This window comes from Hyperoodon ampullatus (assembly GCF_949752795.1).
Source record: "Hyperoodon ampullatus genome assembly, chromosome: 2".
Classification (NCBI taxonomy): Eukaryota; Metazoa; Chordata; class Mammalia; order Artiodactyla; family Ziphiidae; genus Hyperoodon; species Hyperoodon ampullatus.
The window spans coordinates 126,944,084-126,970,833 of record NC_136915.1 but is presented as its reverse complement, the minus strand read 5'-3'; the positions used below and the strand labels follow the sequence as shown (position 1 = coordinate 126,970,833).

Here is a 26,750-nt window from a genome sequence, read left to right as displayed (position 1 = left end):
AAAGAATTATCTGTTAAAAGTGGAAGAAAGAATGACAGCATGAGACAACTCATGTAACTAATAAACTTTAAAAATGCTGTTTCATATGTTTGCTTTTCATTAAATTCAGGAATGGTTCCGACTATGTTGTTGTGATTCAGTCAACATTTATTCCTATCTGTTTTTCATATACAAAGGCTTAGGGATGCCAGCAAATAAACTGTTAACGGAGAATTAACTTCTTTGGCATGCTTTCATACTTATCTTCCAAATTAAAGAAAATGAAATGGGCAGAAACAGAGTGTAGATTACCTCCTTTTTGTCAAAAATGGTGGGAATTTGAAAATTAATAATAAAAAAGGGAACAGATGCAGTAACATGCCAGAGGGAGATTAATGTGGAGAGTAAAATCTGTGAGCAACAAAACTGAAGCAAACTGAATCAGTGGGAGGTGGTTGTACAATCAAAATCAGGATAAAAGAGAAATTACAAACAACCCTGCACTTGTCAAAGTAGTAGTAATGAAATCCTGACTCTGCCAGCAGTGAGAACCTGTGTTAGCACTTTGGGGTAAGGATGGTAGCCGGGTGCCAGGTAGGAGGGCAGTGTTAGGTTGCTGGGCAGCAGCCATCTTGTGTAGAACAGATGGCACCGAAAGCTGGCAGGGGAGGGGCTCCTTAGCAGAACTAATCAGACAGTAACAGATAGGGCAGCTGGGAAGACTGACCACAGAGAGGGAGTCTGCGGGGTAGCCGAGTGCCATGATGTTTGCAGTGGTGTGCCCATTGGTCTGAGATAAGACCTTGCAATGTCTTTCCCATCTAAGGAAGAACTGAAACTTTTGTTCAAAAAGAAAAATCAAGTTGAATTGCTTCACAGTTGGGGGTGGGGTGGGCATCAGGGTAGAGACTGAGAAAGGAAGAATTGTCCATCTCGGAATTGTCGTGTGAGTTTGCAATCCCAGTTTTCATGGAACTTTGGTTTCTGCAGTTTGTACGTTTCTGCCGTCCTAATGTGTATAGTGTGGCACATGGAATGATCACTTTATATATTTTATGCATCAAAGAGTTTGCAGTATCAAAGCTATAGTTAAAATTAGCGAAGACTTTTTGATATGATTTCTACCACGTCTTTCACAAATGAAAACCAAAAGCAACCATACGATACATGCATTTGTGCTTAATAATGTCTCATAACCTGATTTAAGCCATGCTTGATTCAGAGCCACTTGCCCTTCTTTTTTCCCCCGTGTAACTGGATTGAACATCAAAATGTAAGCATAATTCAGAACATAAAACCTTAAAACAAAAATCAAATTAAGTCATTCTGAAAGAAATGGAAGAGAAAACTGACTTACTAAATTTAATAACTTATTAAGGAGTCATGTTTTTTTAAATATAGAAGTGGGACATTCATGCTAAAACTATTACTTTAACAAAGAAATCCAGATCGCCTACATCTGTTTTTGAACTAGTATATTTCTTTTTTCGCAGAAGGTTTGTAGCTTGGCTCAATTTATTCATTTAGAAGGGGGAAGGGAAACATTACCAGGATTTGAAATAGGTGGTATAACATAGCCATATGCTATTTATGCAGCAGTTTCTGCAATAAATCTAATTTGGTGCTGTCAAAAAATTAGACTTATTTGATATAGCAGCACATTAGTAAATGATTGTGGCAGATTTAAAGTTGTCATTTAGTCTCTTCTTACTCTTTAACAGAATCTTGCAAATCCGTTTTTCCCCCTTGATCAACTCTATGAAAATGTCTCAGTTCTTTGTCCTGCAGTCCTGCAAATATTTCCACATCTGAAAGAAGGTCTTGCCTTAAGGTAATTGAGGAAGGGGGTGGAAGAATGAATATCCTCTGGTATTAAAAGACTTCATGAATATATAGGCAGAAAAATCAATAAACCAGAGGAAAATAATAGTATTTTCATCATTTTCAGTTCTTAGAAAAGCAGAACTATTAGTCTCATTCAGAATGTAGTTAAATTAAGGTCAGTTCTTTATTAAGGAGTTTAAATATTTTACCTTCCATCCTACATCCCTATGCTGTTTTAGGAAAACTGATGTTAAAGAATGTGAACGACATCAGCTCTTGGTCTTTACCTGGCAGTGCCCTTAGAAACGGCTTTCCTGTTCTCTAGTGCAACCCGGCAACATTGCTTCAATGCCTCTTTATTTTTTCTGTAAAATTTGTGTTTCCCGTGTTGGTAGCAAACTATCTAAAACTTTTTCCTAGTGTTTTCTATTTGAAAGATAAAATAAGCATGTTATACATTAAGCAAATTAACATTAACAGTAGTCTTTGAATTCCTTAAATTAGCTCATTTGTAAAAGTAATCATAGTATTATTTCCCTGTTCTTTTTCTTACGTATTTATGGAGGGGAAAAGTGTGTGTGTGTGTGTGTGTGTGTGTGTGTGTGTCTGTGTGCACATTCATGCATCTGTGTGACTATCAGTGATGTTAAACTGAGTGGTTTTTATTTATGTTCTTATTATACAAATTTCCAAAACAAGCCTACTAGTGCGTTTTGCAAACGCAATTTGCTAAAAATGAAGAGTTCCTTCACGGTAATTTAAGCAGCCTCTATTAAACTAGCATTTTGCTAATACTTCTTTCTTTTATATAGCAAATCAGACCGTAGAAGTGATCAAATTAGCAGTATTCTTTCCATGCTATTCAGAAGCAGGGATCCAGGTAACCAAACTACAGTCAAAGCACAGATTACACTAAAGGGAAAAAATACCTGGAACAGTGTTAACAAACTTGCTGGGTAAATTAGATATTATTTTTGAATTTTTTTCCACATAAAATGGAATTATTTAGAAATTACGTTTTAGGAAGATGAAAGAGAAAGCACCTCTTAGAATTCATATTTTGTGTTCAAAATCCATATATTAAATTATATTATATATATTACCTAAGAGTGATTTATAGGATATAGAGTATTTTGGAGATTAGTAATAAAATTGAAATTAGAGCTAAAAAAGAATGTCTTTGTACTTGGATTTTAAGCTATCGTTTTTTGGTTTTTGTTTTTACTTTTATATTTAGTATTATAATAATTTTCTTAAAACGCATCTGAAAAATTTCTCTGACAAAGTCTTTTTTAATAAATTACATTTAATCAGTCCAAGCCTAAGATTCAAATTTTAAATTGCGTGTTTTTAGACTCTTTTTTATTAATAAAACCTGCTTTCAATTATGTGGCAGTGAAAAAATATTTAATTATCTTTTCTAAAAATAATATAGAAAAGTTTACAGACTTGATTAATTTTACTTCATAAAAACACATGCAGTAAGATTAACTCTTGGGGTCATTCTTCCAAATTATAAAAGCAACATTGTGAACAAAGTGCCTTTTAGCTTTACATTTGTAACAGTGCTTTGTTTAAAATATATTTTCTCCTAAAAATTGATATTCCTTTTTCTTATAAGAAATTTGAGTCAAGTCATTTCTTTGCCTTTTTCCTAAAGAATATAGTTGTCTAAAATAGTGGTGAATAATTCAACATAAAGTAATTTCATGTTCAATTTATGAAGGTAGGGTAAGTACTTGATAGCTGTAGATGACACAGAATAAATTTAATTGAGAGTATCATTTTCACCTAATTCCTATGAGTTTATTTCTGTCACAAAACTGGCCTATTGATACAACTGCATTTCTTTAGATAGATAATGTGTTTGTTTGGCAACATATATCTGAGTATTATTTAAGCAGAATTGTTTATTTTTTAAATGATGGAATTTAAAATATACATGAATTGATTTGTATATCATGGGTTAAGGTTTTCAAAGCAGTAGTGGAGCTGTGTGTTAATATATAGCTTATAATTGAAATGGTACATGTTTGTACATTTTAAGCATTTCAGTGTAAAATTTCTTAATTGGAATACTCTTTCCCTTGGCTAATTCATTAGTGAAAATATTTATTCCTCAAGTTAATGCTATATAGTATGAAGCAATTTTTACATAGTGTAAACTTGTTTATGATATTCTGATTTCACTTTAAAACTTTTATTTTGCTTCCTATACATATAGTTCATACTTGATATAATAAGAAGTGCAGACACACATGAAGGGAATACATATCAGCTGTCTGGTTTTACAAATGATCATTAAAACACTATGTCTTACTACTTTGACTCCAAATTATTGTCTTCCCGAACCCAAAAGTAATTTTCACAAGTACATTACACAGCAGAACTTCATCTTCTGCTGGTTAGCGGTAGAGGATTTAAATCCATACCGACAGTTCATTTGACAATGACCTTGAGGGGCTTTGCTTCTTGAAGAAGAAAGCAGAAGCTTGCGGTAAACAAAGTTCACTTCTGACAGATGGATTGAATGACAGAAAGGTTGCGAGTGCCAGAATAGCCCTGGCAGAGGAGGAAATGTTCAGTGGAATCCAACAGGAGAGGAGGTGTGAACAGGTGCAGGGTTGCTGACGGAAGGGGAACCAGATGGAAGGAGCCAGAGCCAGTTTATTTAAAGGAAAAGGCAGAAAACATTGAAAGGCTGTGCGATCAGTGGCTAAAAGTGTTCATAGAGGAAGGTAAAAATTCACAAAGCAAAACTGCACAGTGGGGTAGCTAACACTTAGCATAATGGTAGTAATTTGTGAGTTTAGTTTGGAAGTTGCAATTGAAATACATTCATCTTGGCTCTTGACACCATCAAGTATAGATATTTGAAAGTTGTTTATTTTTTTTAAGTTTCTAAGCTTTTTTTATCCATCCATTAATTTAATTTTTTCCAGCCAGAAGCTCCGTTATGATAATACTAAAATTGTGTCGTCAGCTAGGAAAAGAAAAAAATTTAAAGTGAAGATTAACATTCCATTCAAATTTATCTGGTGATGCCTCAGTTTTGTTCACATATGGGAAGCAAATGCACGCACTGTTGGGTGACATCTGTAATATCTAAGAAATTTGCAATGTTAAAATAGATGCCGTTGGTTGCTTTTGTTGTTTTAAGTCTCTGTTCATTTTTTGAAGTCCGGTTTGATTGTTTCAGTTGGAATAATGTTCTCTGAAATATATGTTTACCCGCCATGATCTTCAGGTTAATTTCTGTTGCTGAGATTGCCCTGATTTTCACTGACTTTCAGTGACCTGCCTTTAGGCAGACACCTACAAATTAAGTATCATTTACAATAGGAAGAGTTTACAGCGGGGCTAAGAAGGAGGACTTTTAAAAAAATTTCTTAGACCTATGAAAATGAAACCTTCTCTCTGCAAACTAAAGACATCTTGCTAATCATCTCTCTGGTCACATCATGCATGCCATTTATGTGGGCCCTTGTCTTCCACTCTTGTCCATGAAAAGTTCCTGTTAACTTACTGATAAAAAGATGCCAATAGAGGAGGAGCTGTTATAAAGCAATCACTAGGAAAAACAATGAAAATGCACAATTATTTTGGGATTTTAAAGATGTAATAATTTATTCACAAGAGTTTCTGCATTCTCCTCACAAAGATTAAATACTCAGAGTAAATTCAATGAGCACTGTATTCACATTCCCCATCTCAGAGCAGCCTAGATCAAATAGATTACATTTGATTAGGGCAGCGTGCTTTGGGACATTCTGATTTTAGAGAAAATGTCTGTGATCCATGGCATGCTTTTGTCTGTAAAGAGAACTGAAATTTAATTAGTAGTTATAGAAGATGTTTATTTACTTTTATATTGTTTGTAGAGATCAACACTTTTGTTCACTTTAAAGACTGGATGAGGCTACATACAACTATACATTTGAAGGGAAAATAGTTATGTCTTCTAATAAAAGGAAATTGATAACCTGATTTTTAAAAATCAGCTCTAAAATGTGCTTTTTTCCCCCAACTCATCAAGAAGTTTTCATCTAATAGATATTCTTATTAATCTAAAATTTTACATAAAATTGATTAGAACATTTTCACTGTAATATACTGATTTTGCCATCTCTTCTATCATAGTTACTAAACACCTTTTTATAGTAATGTTAATAGCATGGTGCTGCTGTATAAAATAATACCATGAAACTCACTTGAATTATGGGATTCAAATTGAAAGGTAGTGAACAGAAACTGCAACAATTAGTGTCATCATCTGATACTCATACTGCAAATTAAATTGCAAGCTCTTTATAGGTAAAACTAATAGCTTTACAGAAATATGTAAACTTAGTTGTACCCAGCATAGTGTCTTACATCATAGGGGTCTTGAATTTTTTTTGAATGAAGGGATAAGGGTTGATTGCTGTTAAAGAGGCATTTATTCAACATTTATTGAGTACATGTTCTATTCCAGCCGTAGAGGGAACATTTAGGCACTGTAAAATTTTTAAATGAAGATAACATGATTCTTCTTTATAGTTATCCTACAACCTAGTGGACAAGATTTATGTAACTACGTACTTTGTGTGTGTGTGTGTGTGTGTGTGTGTGTGTGTAAAATCTAGAAAACAGTGTATTTAGATTTATAAACTGTCCTGAACTGAAGATATCTTAAATGAATGAATTAATGAAACTCCCATGTAGACCAATACTCATTATAATATGTGAGAACTGAGATGCAGAGAAGTTCAGTGACGTGCCCAAGGTCAATAGTCATTTAGTGGAAGTTAACCTAGAATCTCCATCTCCTTGCTCCTGGTCTAGTGCTTTTCCCTGCATTTCACATACTACTCCTTTGTATTCATTGATAATATGACTAATCTGAATAAACACATTAAAATCTTTCTGTAGAAATCTCACACAACCTGTGGCTGAAAGGGAAAATAATTTTCTTTTTGGACTCGGGCACATGGTTATTGGTTCTTGAAACAAAAAAGCAAAGAGGTTTAGCTTACAAACAAAAATTACTGCTTCTTGGAACACTCCTCCTGGGGGTGGTGGTAAAGATAGCTCCCTGATCACACTGCTTACTCCATGATGAGCACATTACTCACATGAACTCAATCTCCATGCAACCCTTCCAGGTGGATGCTGCCATGAGCCCCATTTTACAGATAAGAAAACCGAGGTATCTTCAGATTAATACCTTGGCCAAGGTCACAGCACCACCAAGTGGTGGAGTTGGGATTCAAGCCTAGGCAGTTAGGCTCCAGAATAAGGTTTTATCCATTGTACTATCTGCCTCTGATGGTGGTGGGTGGTGTGAAAATATTCCTTTTGGAAAGTCGAATTATATAGGGTTCTTGACAGTAGGGCTTCTCAGAAGTTTTAATATGCTAACACACAGTATGACTTTCTTTAGAAGGAAATTTAGTTTTCAGTATTTCAGTCAAATTTATATGACTTAGGGAAACTTTTCTGTTAAATCTCCACATATCTCCCAGGAATCAGGTTTTGGAGAATACACAAAATTAAATTATTTAAATTATTTTGTGGTAGGACAACTGAGAATTATCACGTGGAAATTATTTGTTTTCTTATCTCATCTGTGCCTCTGGAACTTCAGTCTCTGCCCCCACCTCCCATTTTACTTTCATTCACAAAGAGAGCAGGGAGGCAAGTAACTTTCACTTTAGGTGTAATCAGTGCTCTGAAATGGAAGTGAGAGGGGGAACATCTTTGACTGTTACTTGAACAATTAGCTGTGCCAGAGTGACATTACAGCAAGTTCTTCCATATCCGCTGTTCCAACTTTGCCTTTATATGTTAACAGTTCTGGAAAATAAATTTGACAATTAGATAACTTGATGCCAGTCAGCTAATTAAATTTATGTACCTTTCAAAGCTTGATTCTTAGAATAAGATTTTATAGAATAAAACATTATGGGTACTTTTGGGTATAAATTATTTTAAACAATCTTCTGCTAAGGATTATTGGCACAGATTTAAAGTATGAGACCCTAAGTCAAACTCTGCAGTAGATTTCATTCTCCTTCCATTCTTGGCATACTGATATTCCTCCCTTCTGTGTGTATCCTTTACTGTATTCTGAAGAAATGCAGCAACTCATGGGCAGTAAGCTCTAGAGATTAAGAAGTTTAGCACTCATAATGTGTTAATGTTTCTATAAATACACTTGGAGGTGCCCATAACTTATAAATATGTCAAATGAGATTTTCTATAAAGAATGACTTTGTAATGATAATGATGACTGGAATTGTGATTCTCATGAGGGCTTACTATGTGTGGTCCGGGCTTTCCCACTCATTCTCCTTTCCGGATCCTTGAATTATATTTCTCTCAACAAATAAATTCCACCATTGTTTCTAGAGGTTTGAAACCATTCAGCAGCTTATTTGTATTTCATGAAATGGAGATAATGTTTTGCAATAAGTAAAAACTACAAAGGCAACAGATTAACTCACCAGGCAGTAGGATAATTTATTAAAAACTGGTTGACAGACTGATTGACTAACTAATACTCTTGATAGACTTTGAAACTGTTAGTTTCTTACTAGAAACAAAGAATGAATGATATGAGGATGATTGCTGAAGATTCAGGACAGAAATCTGTGGGAGGGTGGATCGTAGAGAATATGCTATTTCCCATTTAACAATTATAGACTATTAAATGATAAATATTTTCCAATTATATGCACATTAACTTATTAGGAGCCTACAATCCATGTATATAACTGTTCATTTTTCTATAATTTGCCAGCTTGGCTGTATGGAATAATTTTTTAATATGCTTTATAATTTAATTTTAAATATGAATATGTATTTTGGGAGTTGCTTCAAACCAAATCTGATTTACAAAAAAAAAAAGCTTGTATTGCTTACATTTGTATAATATGGTGACTACTTCAGCTTTAGCTTTTCTTAGTTTTCTATTAGAATTCTTCTTTGTTTCTCCTTTTCAAGTAATGGTGACTGGCTGATGCAAATGAGAAGTTTATCAAGATAAGAAAATGTTATTTTAATAGTTTTGGCTTTTTATAAGAATTATGAGATTTTATATCTTCGTGAGACATTTAGATTTAGCAGTGTTTGGCAACATGGTTATTTTGATTTATGGAACATCAGGATTAAAAATGATGCTCTGCTTTAGGGAAGGAGAAAAGGAGTTATGCTCAAATCAGCACTGTCCAGTAGAAATATGAGAGCCACGAAATGCAAACCACATATTCAATTTAAAATTTCCAGATAACCATATTTAAAAAGAAACAAGTGAAATTAATTTTAACAACATAGTATACTTAACCCAATATATAGAAAATAGTATCATTTCAACATGTAATCGATACAAATTAATTAGATATATTTTACTTTTTTTTTCTAATTCTTCACAGCACTCCAGACTTGAGGCATGTCTCTCTTCAAACTAGCCACATTTCAAGTACTCAGTAGCCACATGTGGCCAGTGGCTGCCACTGTAGCCCTAGATCTTTTGTTCCTCAGTTTTCCTGGCTTTCCCACAATGCCCACTGTAGATGCAGTCATAAACCCTAAAGTCTATTTCTACAATAATTGGAATCATTCTGTACAAATAAGAAAATCATGTCAGCTTTTTCATTTAAAGCTCGTAGCCAGGACTAACCTTGGTTAATTTTTTTCTGAGGAACTGTCACTTTGAGGGGAGGTGGAGGATAGAGAAAGCAGCTGAAGAGTTAGCTGTACCAGCAGCAAATTACAATAAGTTCTTCCATATCTTACTGTCCCATCTTTACCTTTACATGTTAAGAGCTATGGAAAGTAAATTTGACAAATAATTAGATGCCAGTCCATTAGTTGAATTTAGGCACCTTTCAAATGATGATCTGGGCTGGACATTGCTGGTTGCTTTATGTAGACTATCTCACATATTCTAATAATATCATTTTATTAAATGATAAAATAAGCTTTAGGCTGAAGTTCCACTCTGGTGTCATGCAACTAGGACATAGTGAAGCCAGGGTTCAAATCTGGACTGTGTGTGTCCAAAGCCCAAGCTCACATCCACCGTGCAATACCACCTCCCCCTATGTAGGTTTTATCAGTAAACTGAGGAAATTTTTTATTCTTTCCTCAAGATGTTTTGCCTTTGAGGTAATTATATTGATTGTTACAGTTTGAGTAGTCATCTTTTAAGAAATAATAATGATAATAATAATGGCACTAATTGATATTTTTGAACACTTACAATGTGTCAGTACTATACTAAGTGTATTTTACATACAATATCATGCTAGTCTTATAAGGAGAGGTACTGTTACTAACCCCATTTCACATTCGAGAAAACAGTGATAGGGTAAGTAACTCACTTAGGGTACACAGCTAGTAAGTGGAGGTATGGAGACTCTGATGCCCAGTCTGCCTGACACCAAAGTATGCACCCTTAATCCCTACCTCCTTGTGTACAAAGAATGACCAACCCAGCCCTGCTGGCAGTGAAGTTTATGTACTAAGGGATAAAGGCCAAAAGTACGACATTATTTTTAGACATATTTTAGGATTTTAGTTGCTCATGTTCCTTTTCTTAGGGCACAAATTCTGCTGGTTTGGGTAAGCTCAAGACACGCTGCCTCCCAGAAATGAATTTGAATATAAATAGATTTAGAATAAAGGTAAAAGCAGTTTCTCAGGAATAGAAAGGACAGTTCTGCAACTATAAGAATGATGAGGATGATGGCTTAGAAATGGCTTGAGGAAGAAGAAAATCCAACAAACACTTTAAGTTCCTGAAGCAGAGGAAACAGTTAAGGATGTAGATAAAAATAGTTACAAGCAAGTGTTAACAAGCCAAATAGAAATAACGTTAAATCATGAAATGACTAAAAGGAAAAATGTTTTGATGAGGAAAATGACCTAATTACTGTGACAAGAACAATGATTTTCTTATTTTGACGAGTGAGAATTATACTGGAGTAAGAATCTGAAAACTTGGCCTCGGGTCAGTTTTTTTCTTCCATAAGCGTAGTATTTTTCAGCCCCAGAGGTTTGTGCAACAATGGAGAGGTTATAGAGATCTTAATCAAGCTTTAAAAATGAACTGTGTTTTTGTTATCAAGCCAAGGTCAGTCAGCAGATCACAATCCTAATATCTTTGTACAAACATACTGGGTGGTTGACCAAAGGCCATCACTTTAGAACAATGAAAACCCTGCTGTCTTTCTTACAGAACTTCCCTACTTCCTCAGACGTAGACTTCTGGTAAATTCAGCCATTTGACACATAGCCATAAACTGAGATATAAATTTAAAAGTACTTTTAAGAAGCAAATAACTATCACAAAGCCCTTGCACTTTTCTGTGTAGGATCAGTGGAACTATCCTAAACATCAGTTTTATATATTAAAAAAAAATTGAAACATAACAAAACAAAAAACATGGCAGCAAATCATAGCAAACCAATCAATAAAAAAAAAATTGTAAGAAGCAGATTAGTGCTTCTGTATGCTTTCTGTTTTGTTAGAATACCACCTGAGATTTTCCATGCAACAAATCGTATCGAGTGTCTGCTGTTTCTAGTCACTATGGTAGATACCTGAAGATACAACAATGAGCAGGGACTCCTAGGAGCTTCCTAGCAAAGGAAATGCAGCTGCAAGCAGACATTATGAACCTTGATTATGAAGAGTTTGTTACATTTGGTGTAGTTTGCTTAAGGAAGCAGAGATGTAATATATTTTAGGTATTTCTACTGCAAATGGTCAGATTTGTATGGGTCTAATACCTGGAAAATTCTCTCTCGTGGAACGGCTCATCTCCCAACATTCCAGATAAATGAAGCATTGCTCTGTTATGCTTGAGAAATGAGACATTATGACATGTATTTCGTAATTGTAACTCTTGCTATTATAGCTTATTTCTGAATAAATTTAATAGCCACAAAGTAATCAACATGTTCCCCATTTAAAAAGGATCCTAGAAATTAATTCCAAAACATTTTAATAATAGAATATAAACTCTTTCAGTCAATTGTACTGCAATTTGACAGTGATGCAGATCCATTGAGAGGTTACAGAAATGCCATTATAACATATATTGATCCTACTGATGTCTAATTTGAAGTTACTCATCAGAAGGATTAATTACTTATTGGGAATATGTAGATAAACTGATATTTTTCAGAGAGGAAAGGCAAGAGTGGACCAATGTGATTAGTTTACACAGAAAAGTCAGAGATGGAAATATGAATATTTTGACAATATGAAGATGCAAAGGCAAAATCATGATCTAATTTATTTCATGCAAAAGCATGCTTGTTCTTATTCTTTAGTCGTTAGAATTGGGCCCATGGTATCGTAAAATAGAACATAGGAGGGCCTAATATTCTCCCAGGAACTTTTATCAAGACAAGCACTTAATGCATCTGAGCCCTCTGAGCTACTTAAGAAATTTCAAGGCTGAAAATCCTGAAATGTGCATTTGATGGCTGTTCAGTCTCAGTATCTACCTATGATATCTACTATATCTAAGAAACAATTACCAAAATTGCTCTTGCTATTGCTGTAGTAATAAGTGCTCTCCCTGCTTCTAATGTTGTCCCTTCCCCATCTGTTCCCCACACTGCAGCCAGAGTGATCTTTCTAAAGCTCGAGTGTGATCACAACACTCCCCTGCTTAAAACCCTACATTGGCTCCCTATTTCCCTGAGGATGAAGTCCTTAAAAATAGCTTCATGTTCTGGCTCCTGCCTACATCTCCAGTCTCATCTTTCTTCAGTCTCCCTCCACCAACTGCTCGCTTCTACCCCACAACACATATATTCCACCCTCCACTCGTGCCAAAACTGTTTGCAGTTTTCCAAAGGCACCTGATTCTCTCTCTTCCCTGGGCCTTTGCACCAGTTGTCCACTTCACTTGTAACGATATTCCTCTCTTTCTTTATATGGCTAATTCCTACTCATTTTAAGCCTCTAATATTTTAAGCTTCCTGAACTCCTCCCTCACTGTGCCTAGCTACTCCCCAACTCCTGTCCTATCCACTGTAGGATAGCAGGAATTTAGCTCCATTTTATTATTTACCTTACTATTTTAGTCGTTCTTCCTTGTCTATTTTCTTCACTAGACTGTGAACTCTTCAAGGGGATGGTCATGGTCTGTATCTTGTATACTGAGGCATCCCCACACTTCTGTGCCTGGCACAAATTGGTGTTTAAGTATTTGTTGAATTGGATGAGCAATAGAATTTTACTAAACCCCTCATGTAAGGCAATGCCGTGGAATAGAAAGGACACCAAACTTACTAGTAGCTGTGCGGTGTTGAGCAAATCTCTTCATTCTCTGAGCTTGAGATACTTCATCTGTCAAACAAGGATATCTGCTTCATCTCCCTGCCTTACAGAACTATTATGAAGAATAAAGAGGTCAGTGCATCTGACTGTGCTTTGTAAAATAGAAAGCACAGACACTGGAAGATGATGAGGTGGTAAAAGCCTGTGGGTTTTGTCTTAAGTAAATGTGAGTTATTCAGGAGGTGTAATAGAAGCTGGCAATATAGAGTCTAGCACACCTCCTTGGCCTTGAAGGTTAGAGTTTTCAAATTATTTTGGAGATACTGTAAGAGAACATTTTTGGAGGGAAAAATATTTTTAGGAAAGTTTCTGTGAATTATTTCCTTTCTTTTGTGTTTATTCCTTTGAAAGAAGTTGACCTCCTTCGTTTCTGCTTCCTTTCCTAGAAGTGACTCATTCTCTGATCTGATAACTCACCTTCCAACATTGTACTTAAAATTCTGATATACTTTGCGGGAAGAAAATAGAAATATGTATAATGCCATGAAGTTTTTTGCATACTTGAGGAAGTAGGGATCACTGAATCCTAGCCCTCTTGTATTTTCCTTTCCCTATTTGTTCCATCCCTGTATTTCTACATTTGCTCAAATATGAGAACATAGCCCTTGTTAATAGTAAACAGGTACAGGATTTTGGTTCTTCTCAAACATGGAAGATATCATTCTTTCTACTAATTTTACTTTGTTTTTATTTTGTTGTTATTATCAATAACAATAATAAAACTAAATTAAATTATTGGCCAAAATAGGGATTATTTTATCTCATTCTCTTCTTCTAATCAGTAGGTAGGAGGATCCTTAAACCTGTAAGGATACTTAGTATTTTCTGTCCCTTAACAGTTGTTCATTCATTCATTCACTCGTTCATTCATTCATCAAATATTTGTTGACTGCACAACTGTATTCCACGCACCATTCCAAGCTCTTGGAGTAAATTAGTGAGCAAAACAAAGGTCTCTATTCTTCAGGCACTTACATTCCAATTAAGATGTGCACATCTTATCTTTCCTGGGAGTCTGTGATAAACTTGAGGCAGGAGATGTATTTATGTGCCTTTTAATGTTTTTGCAAAAGTCAATATATTTCTTTAAGGAGGATACAACTAATTTATGGTGTCATTGTAGGAGGAAGTGTTCCAATAACATATGGGACAAATGAGAAAGGAGAAGGAGGACTAGCTTGGGATTGGCTATCAAGATATATAATATGGGTAGTAAATGACACACACACACGGATAATTGAAATAAGACTCTTGTCATCCTTTATCTCATTTCTCTGAGTCCCTGACAGAGTAAGATATTGAAGCATAGAGATTCATACTATGGACTTTAGATTCAGATAGGCCTGAATTTCCTGGCTATGTCCCTTAATAACTGGGGGACTTTGAACAAATTGTACACCCTCTCTAGACCTCAGTTTCCTCATTTATAAAGTGAGGATAATAAGAGAACCTACCTCTTAGGGTTGTTTGAGATTAAATAAAAGAATACATGTAAAGAGCTTAGTTTATGCTAAATGTTAGTAAATAATAGGTTACTAAAATTATTAACTCTTAAAGTAGGCTTTTTTCCTGCCCTATTTTCAGGAAGAACCCCTGGATTAAAAGAATTAAGTTACTTGTTCATGATCACATAGGTAATCAGGAGGTAGATACTATACTTGGATCCTCTAGCTCTGTGAGTTTTCTACTGTACCCCATTGCCTCTTTTTTATTTTTATTTTTTAATTTATTATGATTATTATTTTGGCTGCATTGGGTCTTCGTTGCTGTGTGTGGGCTTTCTCTAGTTGCGGCAAGCGAGGGCTACTCTTCGTTGCAGTGCGCAGGCTTCTCATTGCAATGGCTTCTCTTGTTGTGGAGCACAGGCTCTAGGCATGCGGGCTTCAGTAGTTGCAGCACGTGGACTCAGTAGTTGTGGTGCATGGGCTTCAGTAGTTGTGGCACACGGGCTCAGTAGTTGTGGCACACAGGCTTAGTTGCTCTGCGGCATGTGGCATCTTCCCAGACCAGGGATCGAACCCATGTCCCCAGCATTGGCAGGCAGATTCTTAACCACTGTGCCACCGGGGAAGTCCCTCCATTGCCTCTTAAAATGTGGTTTTCCCAGAACACAAAGAGAATCAAGTGAAAAATGGTGTGTATGCTTTTAAAAAAAAGCATTAATAGATAGACACTGCTACATATAAAATAGATAAAAACAAGGATTTACTGTATAGCACAGGGAACTATATTCAATATTTTGTAATAACCTATAATGGAAAAGAATCTGAATCACTTGGCTGTACACCTGAACTAACACAATATTGTAAATCAACTATAGTTCAATTTTTAAAAAAGCAAAACCAAAAACTATAAGGAAATATTTAATTCTAGTTACTCATAGATTTGATTTCCATAGTAGATTAGCAACTTAGAAAGCACTTCTGTGTATACCAAGTTTGAGAAAATGAGTATGTTAAAGAATGGATTCCAAGTTTCTCACTGTTGAGGAATAATGTTACACTTAGGGAAAGAGGGAAGACTAAGTTCTATCTATGTTATTGGATTGGAATTAGAGACATCAATTTGAATGTGTATGTATATATTCACATAAAGACGTATAGACAAATATTCATATTTATATTTATATATTCATATGTATATTCATATACTGGCTCTGTCTACTAAGGTGACCTAGAAGCCAAGACTTGTCAGTAGCAATAAGTACCACCTAGTGACAGATCTTGATTTCTAAATACCATTCTCCACCAAAAGGCACAAGAGCTCCTTGAGCAAATGCTGATTCCAAGACTGGTAAAGGACAGTACAAGATGAAACTGGAACATCTTGTAGGAATAGGAAGCCAAGAACTGCCCAAGAATAATAGATAATATCATATTATTAAAATAGGACCTGGTAGAAGTATTTCTAATGAAAATTGGTAAACACTACAAATGAGGGATACCCCCCCAAATCAATTATTAAACATTTTCCAGCATACCAATAACATCAACCAAGTGATCAAAGATAATATCACCATTACTGGGACAAGTGTACATCATGTATCTTAACTCACAATAGCACTCGGCACCTGCCTGCTGCTTCTCTCTGTAATTCCATCAAGAATGGCTCTCAGCTAGTAAGTGTGTTATAAATGGTCTCATACATTTTGTTACACCAATATGCTACTGTCACAAAGCTCTCTCTATTTTACTTTAAAAAGGAAACACCTTTTAACCAAAAGGGTTGTATGTCTAATACTAGGACTTCAGTCATTAGTAAAAAGGTGAATAGAAACATGGCAGACAGGATTGGTGCCTCAAATCACTGGCAACACCACGTCCTTGTCCTCAGGTTAGACTTGAGGCTTTCATCATTTCATCATTTCCGTGCCACACTCACTGGTGAATTTTAGGATCATCCTTTAATGTAGTAGTAAAATTTTAATTGTACTTTTAAAAAAATCTAATTAATCATCTTTGCTCTGTGACATGGATTTTTCTAAATAGCAAGATTTAAAATAATAAATGATATGGAAAAGTTGAGGATTACAAATGTAAAGTTAATTCTTCAATCCCATTTTTTAAGTGGGATGGTAAATGACATTTTAGAAAATATAATCAACCAGAATTATAATTGGAAAAAAGGAGAGACTAAACCTCAATGTATGCTTAGTCTGTGTTTGAGGCCTACCCAGTACTTGTTCCCTCCTTTTAACTCTCAATTGTTATCAAGTAAACATCGACATGGCCCACACGCCCATGTGTTGCCACAGGTGATGTGGATAACTTGGAGAAAAAGGTGGATGTTCCTATTCTAATACCTTGGCTCCTTTTTAAAGTCAGCTCTACTGAGGTAAATTTAAATATAATAAAAATCACCAAATTTGAGTTTGCAATTAAATGTGTTTTGACAAATGTACATAGTTACAGAACCATCATAACCATGATATAGAACATTTCTATCAACCCCAAAGTTCCCTCATGCCCATCCCCTACCTCCAGGTCCTGGAGACATTGACCAGTCACTCTATTGTTTACTTTTCTAGAATTTCATGTAAATGAAATCATGAAATATGTCTTTGGTACCTGGCTTCTTTAAGCATACTGTCTTTGAGATTCACCTAGGTGTCATATGTAACAATAGCTTTTTATTACTATTTTATTACTACTATTGCTAGTATTCCATTGTAAGGCTATACCATGATTTGTTTATCTATTTAGCAGTTAATGGACATTTAGGTTGTTTCCAGGTTTTAGCTATTATGAATACATCTTTCAGCCTTATTTTAATAACAACCAAGAAATTCTTCTTTACTGCCATTGCTTTTATTTCAATTTGTAAAATATGGTAACTATAAGTTTGGTTAAGTGAGATCATCAATATTTTGAGTAAGAACTGAATGAAAACCATTTGGGGAAGCCTGGCCCAGCTATCTTTCACAAGGCTCTCACACCCAGCTGGAATTGACTTATTTTTCTATGCTTTAGTAGTTTTATTCCCTAGTACCTTTCTTGTGGTATATTTCACCTTTTACCTTCTATTTTGGCCATTTTTAATTCCCTATTGGGACAAAGACTATGCCATATTTATGTATCTTTGTTTGACCTGTGCCTAACAGAGTGTCTTTCAGAGTGATGTTAAATATTAAATGAATTGGTTTGGATTCTTCTCCGATCACTTCCTTGGATAACTAAGTGATTTTTATTAACTCTTTCAACCCATTATTGCATTACCTGTAGAGTGTTATAAAATAAGGTTCCTAAATCAAAATATTTCAAATCCCACCTCTGCCTTTACAGCATTTACAGTAACCTTTGAGCAGATTTCTAATTCTTTATGACCCTCCTTTTTTTTTTCCAACTATAATGTGAGAGGATTTGATTAAACAAATTTGAGATTCCTTCTCCCTTCTAAAATGTTAAGGTTTTATAAAAAACCTGCTAAGTCAGAAAGAACCTGCAAGGTGAGAGGGCAACATAGAAGGAAAGGGGTATATAAAGAAGGTAGGAAAACAAAAATATGCCATGTTTTTATGCAATTGAAAATAAAATGTGTAGTTTCTTAAACAGAGTAAAAGTTGGGCAAGGATTCAAGAAACGAAAGTTGATGTGTAACAACATTTGTTGGTAGAGAATTCTTTTAAATTGTTTTATAAGGAGAACTACAATAAGACAGTAGTTCTTTTCTCTAGTAAATTTAGATCAGTAATTAGTTTCCTCATTCTGAAAATTACTGATGAGACTGGCAGCCCCTTTGTGTAAGTGAACTATAAGCCCCAGTTTACAAAGTGTAGTCCCAGTTATGACTGTTTGTCTTGGTATAATTACTTATTATTAATGATTAATAATGTCCGTTTTCACTCTCAAATGGGTATTGGTTTTGAACAATGCATTTTTTCATCACCCGATTACTGGGGATCTCAGAATCCTAGGTCTCCCGACCTATATCCCCTGCTCTAGCTAGGTTTCTGTCTCGGGGATGGTTACTCAGTGAAAGAAGCCACAGTGCTCTCTTCAGGCTAACCCCTTCAGCGGCAGCATCTCCACCTGGCAACACCATTAGAGCCGTTCTCTTCCATACACTCTTCTCTCTTTTTTTTCACGTCTGGAAAGTTTTTGTCTCCTCATATAAGACTTGAGCAGATTCTGCAGCTTCACTTAAAGACTGCAGCCTTCTTTCCCCTATGGCAAGTATATAAGAACATCCGTTCATTAAACATTCACTGCCCGCTTCCTGTGTGCCATGTACTGAGCTGGGCTCATTGTATAGAGAGACAAAGATGGCAAAAAGGGACAGACAAGTAAACCAATAACGAAAGTGTGATAAATGCTATCTTCGTAGGATGCATACATACACAACATATACTGATGTCACTGTAGAAAGAACAGTTAATTTAGGAGAGAGGGGAAAGAGAGGAGGGGAATTTTGAGCAGGTCCTAAAGGAGCAGTATACATTGCGCAGGGGTGACGGGTTGGTGGGAGGCAGAAAGGGGTGAGGTGGGCGGGGGAAAAAAACGTCCCAGCAAAACGCAGAGACATGTGCAGCTTTCCGTGGCCAGAAAATACGTGGTATGACTGAGGAGGCAAAAAGTGGCCTCGACGGACTATCCATGTGTTGCAGCATACCAATTTGGAACTGAGTGTGAGGCAAGACCCTGGAGCAAGTCCACAGGATGTTGTTACTAGAAGTACCAGAAGGGACCTTATTTCACATTTAGCGTGGCCCCCTGATGATCCATTTGATTGAGGTGTGGGTGTATTTTCATTCTGGAATTTTGTACTACAACATTACCACATGCCTTGACTGATTTCAATACACACTTTCCTTATGTTGCTTTATGATGAGAAGCCAGTGATTTAAAGTTGCACAGCAGCACATAGACTAGTAGTGATAGCTTTATGGAATTGTTTATTTTTAGTTTGGCAAGACAAGACAGTAAATATCTCAATTAGTAAACTAAAGCAGCATGGATGAGAAATGCCCACAAGAAGATTAGGAGTTAGAAATAACTAAGCCAGTTAATTGAAGGAAACTTTTATATCACTTACCCATATTCAGAGAATAAAGAACCAACCTAATGTGTGTATGTGTGAGTGTGTGTGTTTGTGTGTATGTGTGTGTGCTCACACACAGTGTCATTATCCACAGTGGTGCCAGTAATGAGGTCCTTTGCATTCTTCAGGTTCTAATTGTTTAGGAAGTTTCTCTCTTTAGGAGCCACTGTGATTGGATATTGACCCATCCACTGGTCAATATCTAGTCACAGTGGGGTGAGATACATCGTCTTTGACTACAGAAGCTTCTCATCCTGCAGTTTCTTTCAGTGTGACCCAAAAGGGATCTCATTATGAAGTGCTGGGAGAAGTTTTTTATTTTCACATTCATATTTATATTCACATTACATGGCCTAATGTGTGAAAATGTTTAATGAAAACATGCATGTGGTACTGCAGAATCATTTACTTGCCTCCAGATAGAATCTCCTACATTATATTTGAGGTTCCGTTTTAAGTCTGGGAGGAAAATCAGAGGTGATCTACAAAACTTAGTTTCAAGAATTTAAGTTTTGGGTGTATTGAGTCATGCTGTGCCTGTAACTTCAGGATCTTTAGGAAATATTGACCATTCAAAAGAAAAAAGATGGGCTTCCCTGGTGGCGCAGTGGTTGAGAGTCCGCCTTTCATGCTCCAGTCCGGGAAGATCCCACACGCCGCGGAGCGGCTAGCCCCATGAGCCATGGCCGCTGAGCCTGCGCGTCCGGAGCCTGTGCTCTGCAACGGGAGAGGCCACAACAGTGAGAGGCCCGCGTACCGCAAAAAAAAAAAAAAAAAAAAAAGATTAATTGGCGGTACGTAACACTGAGAATGTTATAGAGAACGGTGTTTGTGTTTTAAAGTTATAAAATAGCATTATTCAGTTGTCATGATTTTTTGATTTTTAAAGTTGCTTACTTTAGTCCATTTAGATTTATGACAAGTATTTAACATTGTATGAAAGGTCCTTTGGAATTTCTGCCTAAAATAAGGGGGAGTCTGTAGAAAGACTGTTGTCTACTTATGCTTAACAATTTACTACGTATCAGCTCTCTGTGGTCTGTAGGGGAAATGATGGGGATTAGTGCATCTGTAGTTTAAATTTCTGTCTGTCTCCTCTCTGCCTTGTAGACTGGAAAAAGATAGCATTCAGCAGAGCTTTAGCAACGATGCAAAGGCCCAAGCCCTTCAGGCCCAGCAAAGAGAGCAGGAGCTGACACAGAAGATACAGCAAATGGAGGCCCAGCATGACAAAACTGGTAGGTGGTAGGGAAAGATTAGAGCCTGGGCACTTGCTCACAAGCCAGGCCCACGCCTTACTGTGAAATGACATCAGGAACACCTGTAACCTTTGGCTGGCCGAAGGGAGCAGATGCTAACTACACCGGAGATTCCGAATTACATATTAGTTAGCGTTTAAAAGAGAAAATGGAAAGTATTGCCCACTGTCTGTTGATTTCAGAGTGCTGCTCTCACATCTGTTGCACCATCTGGATTATGAGTTTATTTACCTGTGTTCAAGAAACGTAAAGCTGAGAGAGACCACAACAAAGTAGAAAAACAAAGGGCTTGTTTTTGGCTGGGTTTTCAGGCACACATGTTATATAAAGAAAATAGCATCAGAAGCTCTGCGGGAAATGCTCTGAGCTTACAGTTAGAGCCTCCTGAATAGCATTGAACAGTTCCCACAGTACACACATTATAGCTACTCTAAAAGCCTAATGAGTTTGCTTCAGCATCCAAACTGGAGAAAAGCTTTAGCCATTAATCGGTTCTTAATTCACTGTCGCAGCTGGATGTAATTCAGTGGCTCCAAATTGATATGTTCCTTTATTTAATCTTTGCAGCTTCGAACATTTTTAGCATTTGTATGATTTCCCCACCTCCCCCAACCCAGTCTAGAGTGATGTTTAATCCTTTGCATTCTTCAAGTTCTCACAACTGCTGTTAAAATTCACTAATACAAGGCATTGACCACAGCTGGCAGCTTGGCTAAAAATTGCCATCTTTCATCACATTGGCACTATTCTGCAGACTGAGTTGGCCAGTAACTCTTTACCTTTAATTTGAAAGTAAAATGCACTTTGAAAATAGGCAGTTTGATTTGTTCAGTCGGAGCATTATGTAGTTCCTTTCACTTTTGAGTTGTGTGTTCACAGACAGTGTTAGTCAAAACAAGACAGTGTCAGTCATTATAATTCCACACCACATACACCAAGCTGATTGTACTATTAAAACAAAAGTTTAATTGATCCTGTTTCTTCCAGAAAAATGTTGCTTAATTTTTAGTGCCTTGATTTATTTTGCTTTGTGTGCTATATGCTTTTTTTGTCAGTCATTGTCTAAAACTGAAAAGAAAGGGCCTGTTAAACCTTTCACCTAAAGATAATTTTCATGTGATTTAATGTATACTATATTTGATGACATGGTAATAAATGGTTGCTTATCCTGTAAGTGAAAAATTGCTAATGTAAAATTCATTAAATAATCTGTTTGCTAATAAAGAGGCAAATGTCATATTGATCCACATAATTCACTCCATCACTTTCAGTAGAGATTTTCTTCTCACAGTGTTTGGCCAGAAGAAATGAAAATTCACCAGGCTTGGTAGTTGTTTTTCCACTAAAAACAAAAGAAGAAGATTACAGAATGAATTATTGTTTGCCTCCACTATTATCAGGATCCCGGTGATCAAGGAGTCTTGGGCAGTATCTCTGAGTGCTAGATAAGAGTATTGACTGAGCCACCATGAGAATACTTCCTTTTGTTTTGCACAAAAATACATACTCTCTTTAGTTTCTTTGATCAGATCTTCATTGAAGCTCACACTAATAGATGAGGAAAATTATTTATTTCCAATAAAATAAGGAAAGTTATGTATTTTTCTTTTATGATTAGAGAAGTATATGCAAGATGGGAGTAGTGAAATATGTGAGCAGATATGAAACATAAAGCATGAGTTACAGTGTAGAAAGAGTTCCTCAATTATTTTAGTTTTGAATTATCTGGTTGTGATAAATTTGACACTCTGTTTAGAGTAAAATTATCAAAATAAAAATATATTGCATATTACAAAGATATAAGCATCTATGACTCCACTTGAGGTATTTGACAATTTATTAACATGTTAAAAATTACACAAAGCTGATATGATCAGAAATGTTTCTGGTGTGTAATTATTAGGGAAATAAATGTCTCACAAGATTTAGTGTCTTGCCAGATGAGCATTCCTTTGACCTAGGACCGTAAAAGTGATCTAGAGTCTTATAGGAAAAGTGTGGTTGTCTTAGCCCTTTTACCACTATACATGTGGAAGCACTGAAGAGCTACAACCATAAACATCTTATGTTGCTGGGGGGGGTTATTGTTATTTCTAGAAAATGAACAGTATTCATTGCTGACCTCCCAGAATTCATTTCTGACAAAGTTAAAGGAAGAGTGCTGCACATTAGCCAAGAAACTGGAACAAATCTCACAGAAAAGCAGGTGGGTAATATAATACTTTCAGAGCACTGTTTATATGAATACTGTCATTTTTTTCTTAAAAGACAGCATTTCCACTATTTTATAGTCTAATGTCAAAATTAGATATGTATTGACATATTTCCTGTAAAAAACATTTTCTCTCTATGAAAATTTTCTTAATTATCCATACAGACACCTTGATGTTTTTTCATAATTAGGTATACATACTATAATTTTACTTTTTTAATGTTCAGAATTGAAAACTATGAAATTTCAGAGCGCAAAGGTCAAGATGGCATCCTTTTAATAAAGGATGCAGATAAATCAAGCAGTTCTAAAGTCATATTTTAACACAGCTAACATATTTTAGTCTATTATAGTTCTCCTTGAGCACATAAAAGCTATCTTTAAGGCAAATGATAATGGATAAAATATGAATGTATAAAAATAAAAGTAGATGATACTTTGAAATAAACCAAAACCATCTTTTCTTTCTCCTAAAATTGTTTTATTTTAATAAAATAGCCATCATTGATTTTGTAGGTACATGCACTTTTATAAATCCACTGATTGGGTTCTTAATGGATTTTTTTCTGTACATTTTCTAATCATATTATCTCAATAAATGAATTATTTATATTCTAAATTCTAAGAAGCCTGAGTTCTCATCTTAGCTCTGACAGTAGCTGTGTAATCTTGGACAAATTTATTTGACCTGCTTGAACTGTGGTTTCCTCTTGTAAATGAATGATGTTGAACAGAATCACTTTGACTTGAACTCAAAAGAAATCATTCATTTAACTAGCTAGGTATAAAATGTCGCATTACAGTATAACCTAATGGGAAAATAATCTGTGTATCTTCTCTTGCATACTTTTCTGAAACTCACTTAGATCATCAAAGAACAAGGAATAGGGCTCAGCAAACCAACTACTGACTTAGGTTTATTATTCAGAAAGAATTTCTAGGAGGGTCAGAGCAAGTCTGATCACTCTGAGCCCTATCTTAGGTTCCTGCATCAGTAAGCTGGCTTACCTTATGGAATCCCCATCCCTTAACTTTTTTGAAAATCGGGGGGCTTATGAATCCAATTCTTTCTGCTCACAGGAAGGCAGAAGCTCCTATAACCACCCAGAATGTGCTCTGAACATGCACCTTCTTAGCGAATACTAATTAAGTATCTTGTTTGGGATGGGAAAAGGCTTAGGGTACCAAAATACCCAGTATTTTCAGGAAATTTGACAAGGAAACCCAAATAATTTTGCCGTGGAAGAGACCCTCATAATATATCAACAGGAGGTATTCCTAACTAGAAATATTTGATTTACCTCAGATACCAACAAACTAGATTAATAATTTAAGAAAAAATTATTTTGAATTGGGTCTTAAAAGATTGTGTTATCTTAAGAGTGCTTTGGGATTGATTATTGATTAATTATCTTGCTGTCTAAGGAGACATAATTGAGGAAATGGAAGTGTATAAAAGAGAAAGAGAAGCTATATGCTTGCTATATATTATTTAATTCTCACAACAGCTTGAGACATGAATTATTATCTTCTTTTACAGAGGAGGAAACCAATACTCAGAGTGTTTAAATAGCTAGTAAGTAGGAGCACTAGAATTCTAACTTAGACATTTCTGGTTCCAAAGCCTATGATCTTTCTTACAATAAGTATAATTATTTTATATCTACTACTAAAGAAAATCCAGGCCAAAGTAGTTACAATGGGAAAGTTTAGGAAAGAAAAATTAATCTTTATATTTCCATGGAGAAGTAAGCATACTTCGCATGTGAGTGTTAACCTGTGAGCCTGGGTTAACCTGTGCCATGCGCCCTGAGGCCTTCTTTCCCCTGCTCTAGGTCTATCAATTTACCCTGTACTAGTCTAGTGAACTTGAACCTCAGCCTCTCTTCTCTTCAACTCCTCTCACTTCTGATTCTAGCTCCTGACTGCTACTTTGTAAATTGAATGTGTTCCTTTATGTCTGATACACAGCTGGCACCTGATACATATTTACTGAATGAATGAATGAAACAAATAAGCACGGTGCTACTACCCCCTGTATCCTGATCTGACTCTGATTCCAGACCATTCCTTTGTTGATGACAGGCAGTGTGCAGTAAAAAACACTTTGGAATGCAGAAGGAACAAGGTTTGAATCTTGCTCTGCCACTTAGCTTCATAACCTTGCATACATCGCTTAATTTCTCCAAACCTCGGCTTCTCCATCTGTAAAAACCTTTTAAAAACTATGTTGCAGGATTATGATGGGAACTAGAAATTTAGAGAGATGTATATAGGTACACACATATACGCAACACCTAACACCATGCTTGACCCATAGAAGAATACAGTAGGTGCTATTGCTGTCATTGATGGTATCATTTTAAGGGTCTTGACTGGCAATTAGGATATCACTTCACCTAGCTATTATTGTCTTTGCTACAGTCCGAGTGCCATAATTCTCTGACAGACATAAAGTCTATACCACAATGGAAAATCTTTTTGAAGGCAATGCAGGATCAGGAAAATGTGGATTTGGTTGAGTTTCAGCTCCTGCTCTGGTACCTTGTCTTGTAAGTCTGAAGAGTTAAAATACGTATCTACTGTAACTTTATAAGTTGATCCGAAACTAAAACCTAGCAAATAATAAAGACCAGATAAGTTGTAACTTATTACTGTTAAAACTTTTAAGTGCCCCTAAAATTTACAAAATGTGCATTTTGTGTGTCTCACAAGAAATTAGCATTATAACTAGGATACATTGTGATTTGGTGGTGTGGGGGCAGGTTGTTCATTTCTTTACTCTTCTCATTTCACTCTGGCTTCCTACATGAAAGACACTGCATTTTGATATTACCTTTGCTTTGAAAACACCTATAAAACTTGAAGGACTCAGAGTGTTTCTTTTAAAGTAAAGCTATACATTTATTAAGCCTTGTAGAAGCCCTCCAGGAGTGAGCCTCTGCATACCCTCTACTAAACTTTTAGGATAAATAATTCCCCCTGTCCTTTAAAGTGAGGAAATCTTGAAGTTTTTTTGAGGTTTCTAAACTGTTCTCATTGTGAAAGCACAGTCTCCAAAATAATTATTTAGACCATATGGTAATTTTAATCCAGGTTTTCCTCAGAGTACTGCAGTAAAATTTTTCCTGAAAGTAAGTGTATTTATTTCATGTTGACTAACAGTTTAAACATTTTTTTTTTGTCTAAGAGTTTCATGTTATTCAAAATCCCATACTAAATAAATGGATTCATACCATTTAAAATACGCTTTTTTTTTTTTTTTTTTTTTAACTCACAGATCTAGTCCTCTGTCTAGAGCCCCTGAAGAATCACTGGGAAAGCTGACAATCCGGGAGCACCAATCCCAGACACTCTTACTCTCTATCCCATCCTCATGCTAGGCTGCTTTATGAAAGTGTTTAGAAATGGTTCCTCCGTGTGTGTGTCCTGTTATATGTGTTTTTTCCCAAGTAGATGTAAGTCGCATTATGGCTGTGCCTATGGCTTCTGCTGTCTGCAAGCCTTCCACAGTGAAGAGCCGGTACTTCCTGCACAGTATGCCTTCCACACTGCTCGGGTGGTGTCTGTAACCCCAGGGTTTGTGAATGGCACATCCCAT

At 35.8% G+C, this 26,750-nt stretch overlaps 1 protein-coding gene across 1 annotated transcript in view; it reads left to right on the top strand.

Moving 5' to 3' along the window:
- The window catches only part of SDCCAG8 (SHH signaling and ciliogenesis regulator SDCCAG8), a gene marked incomplete at its 5' end in the record, with an annotated part of 265,292 nt that overhangs the window by 145,473 nt on the left and 93,069 nt on the right, over positions 1-26,750 (top strand). Inside the window, 2 exons of the mRNA XM_079726777.1 lie at positions 20,789-20,916; positions 23,035-23,143. Of these exons, the coding sequence (XP_079582903.1) occupies positions 20,789-20,916; positions 23,035-23,143 (237 nt within the window). The remainder of the gene's footprint in view (positions 1-20,788; positions 20,917-23,034; positions 23,144-26,750) is intronic.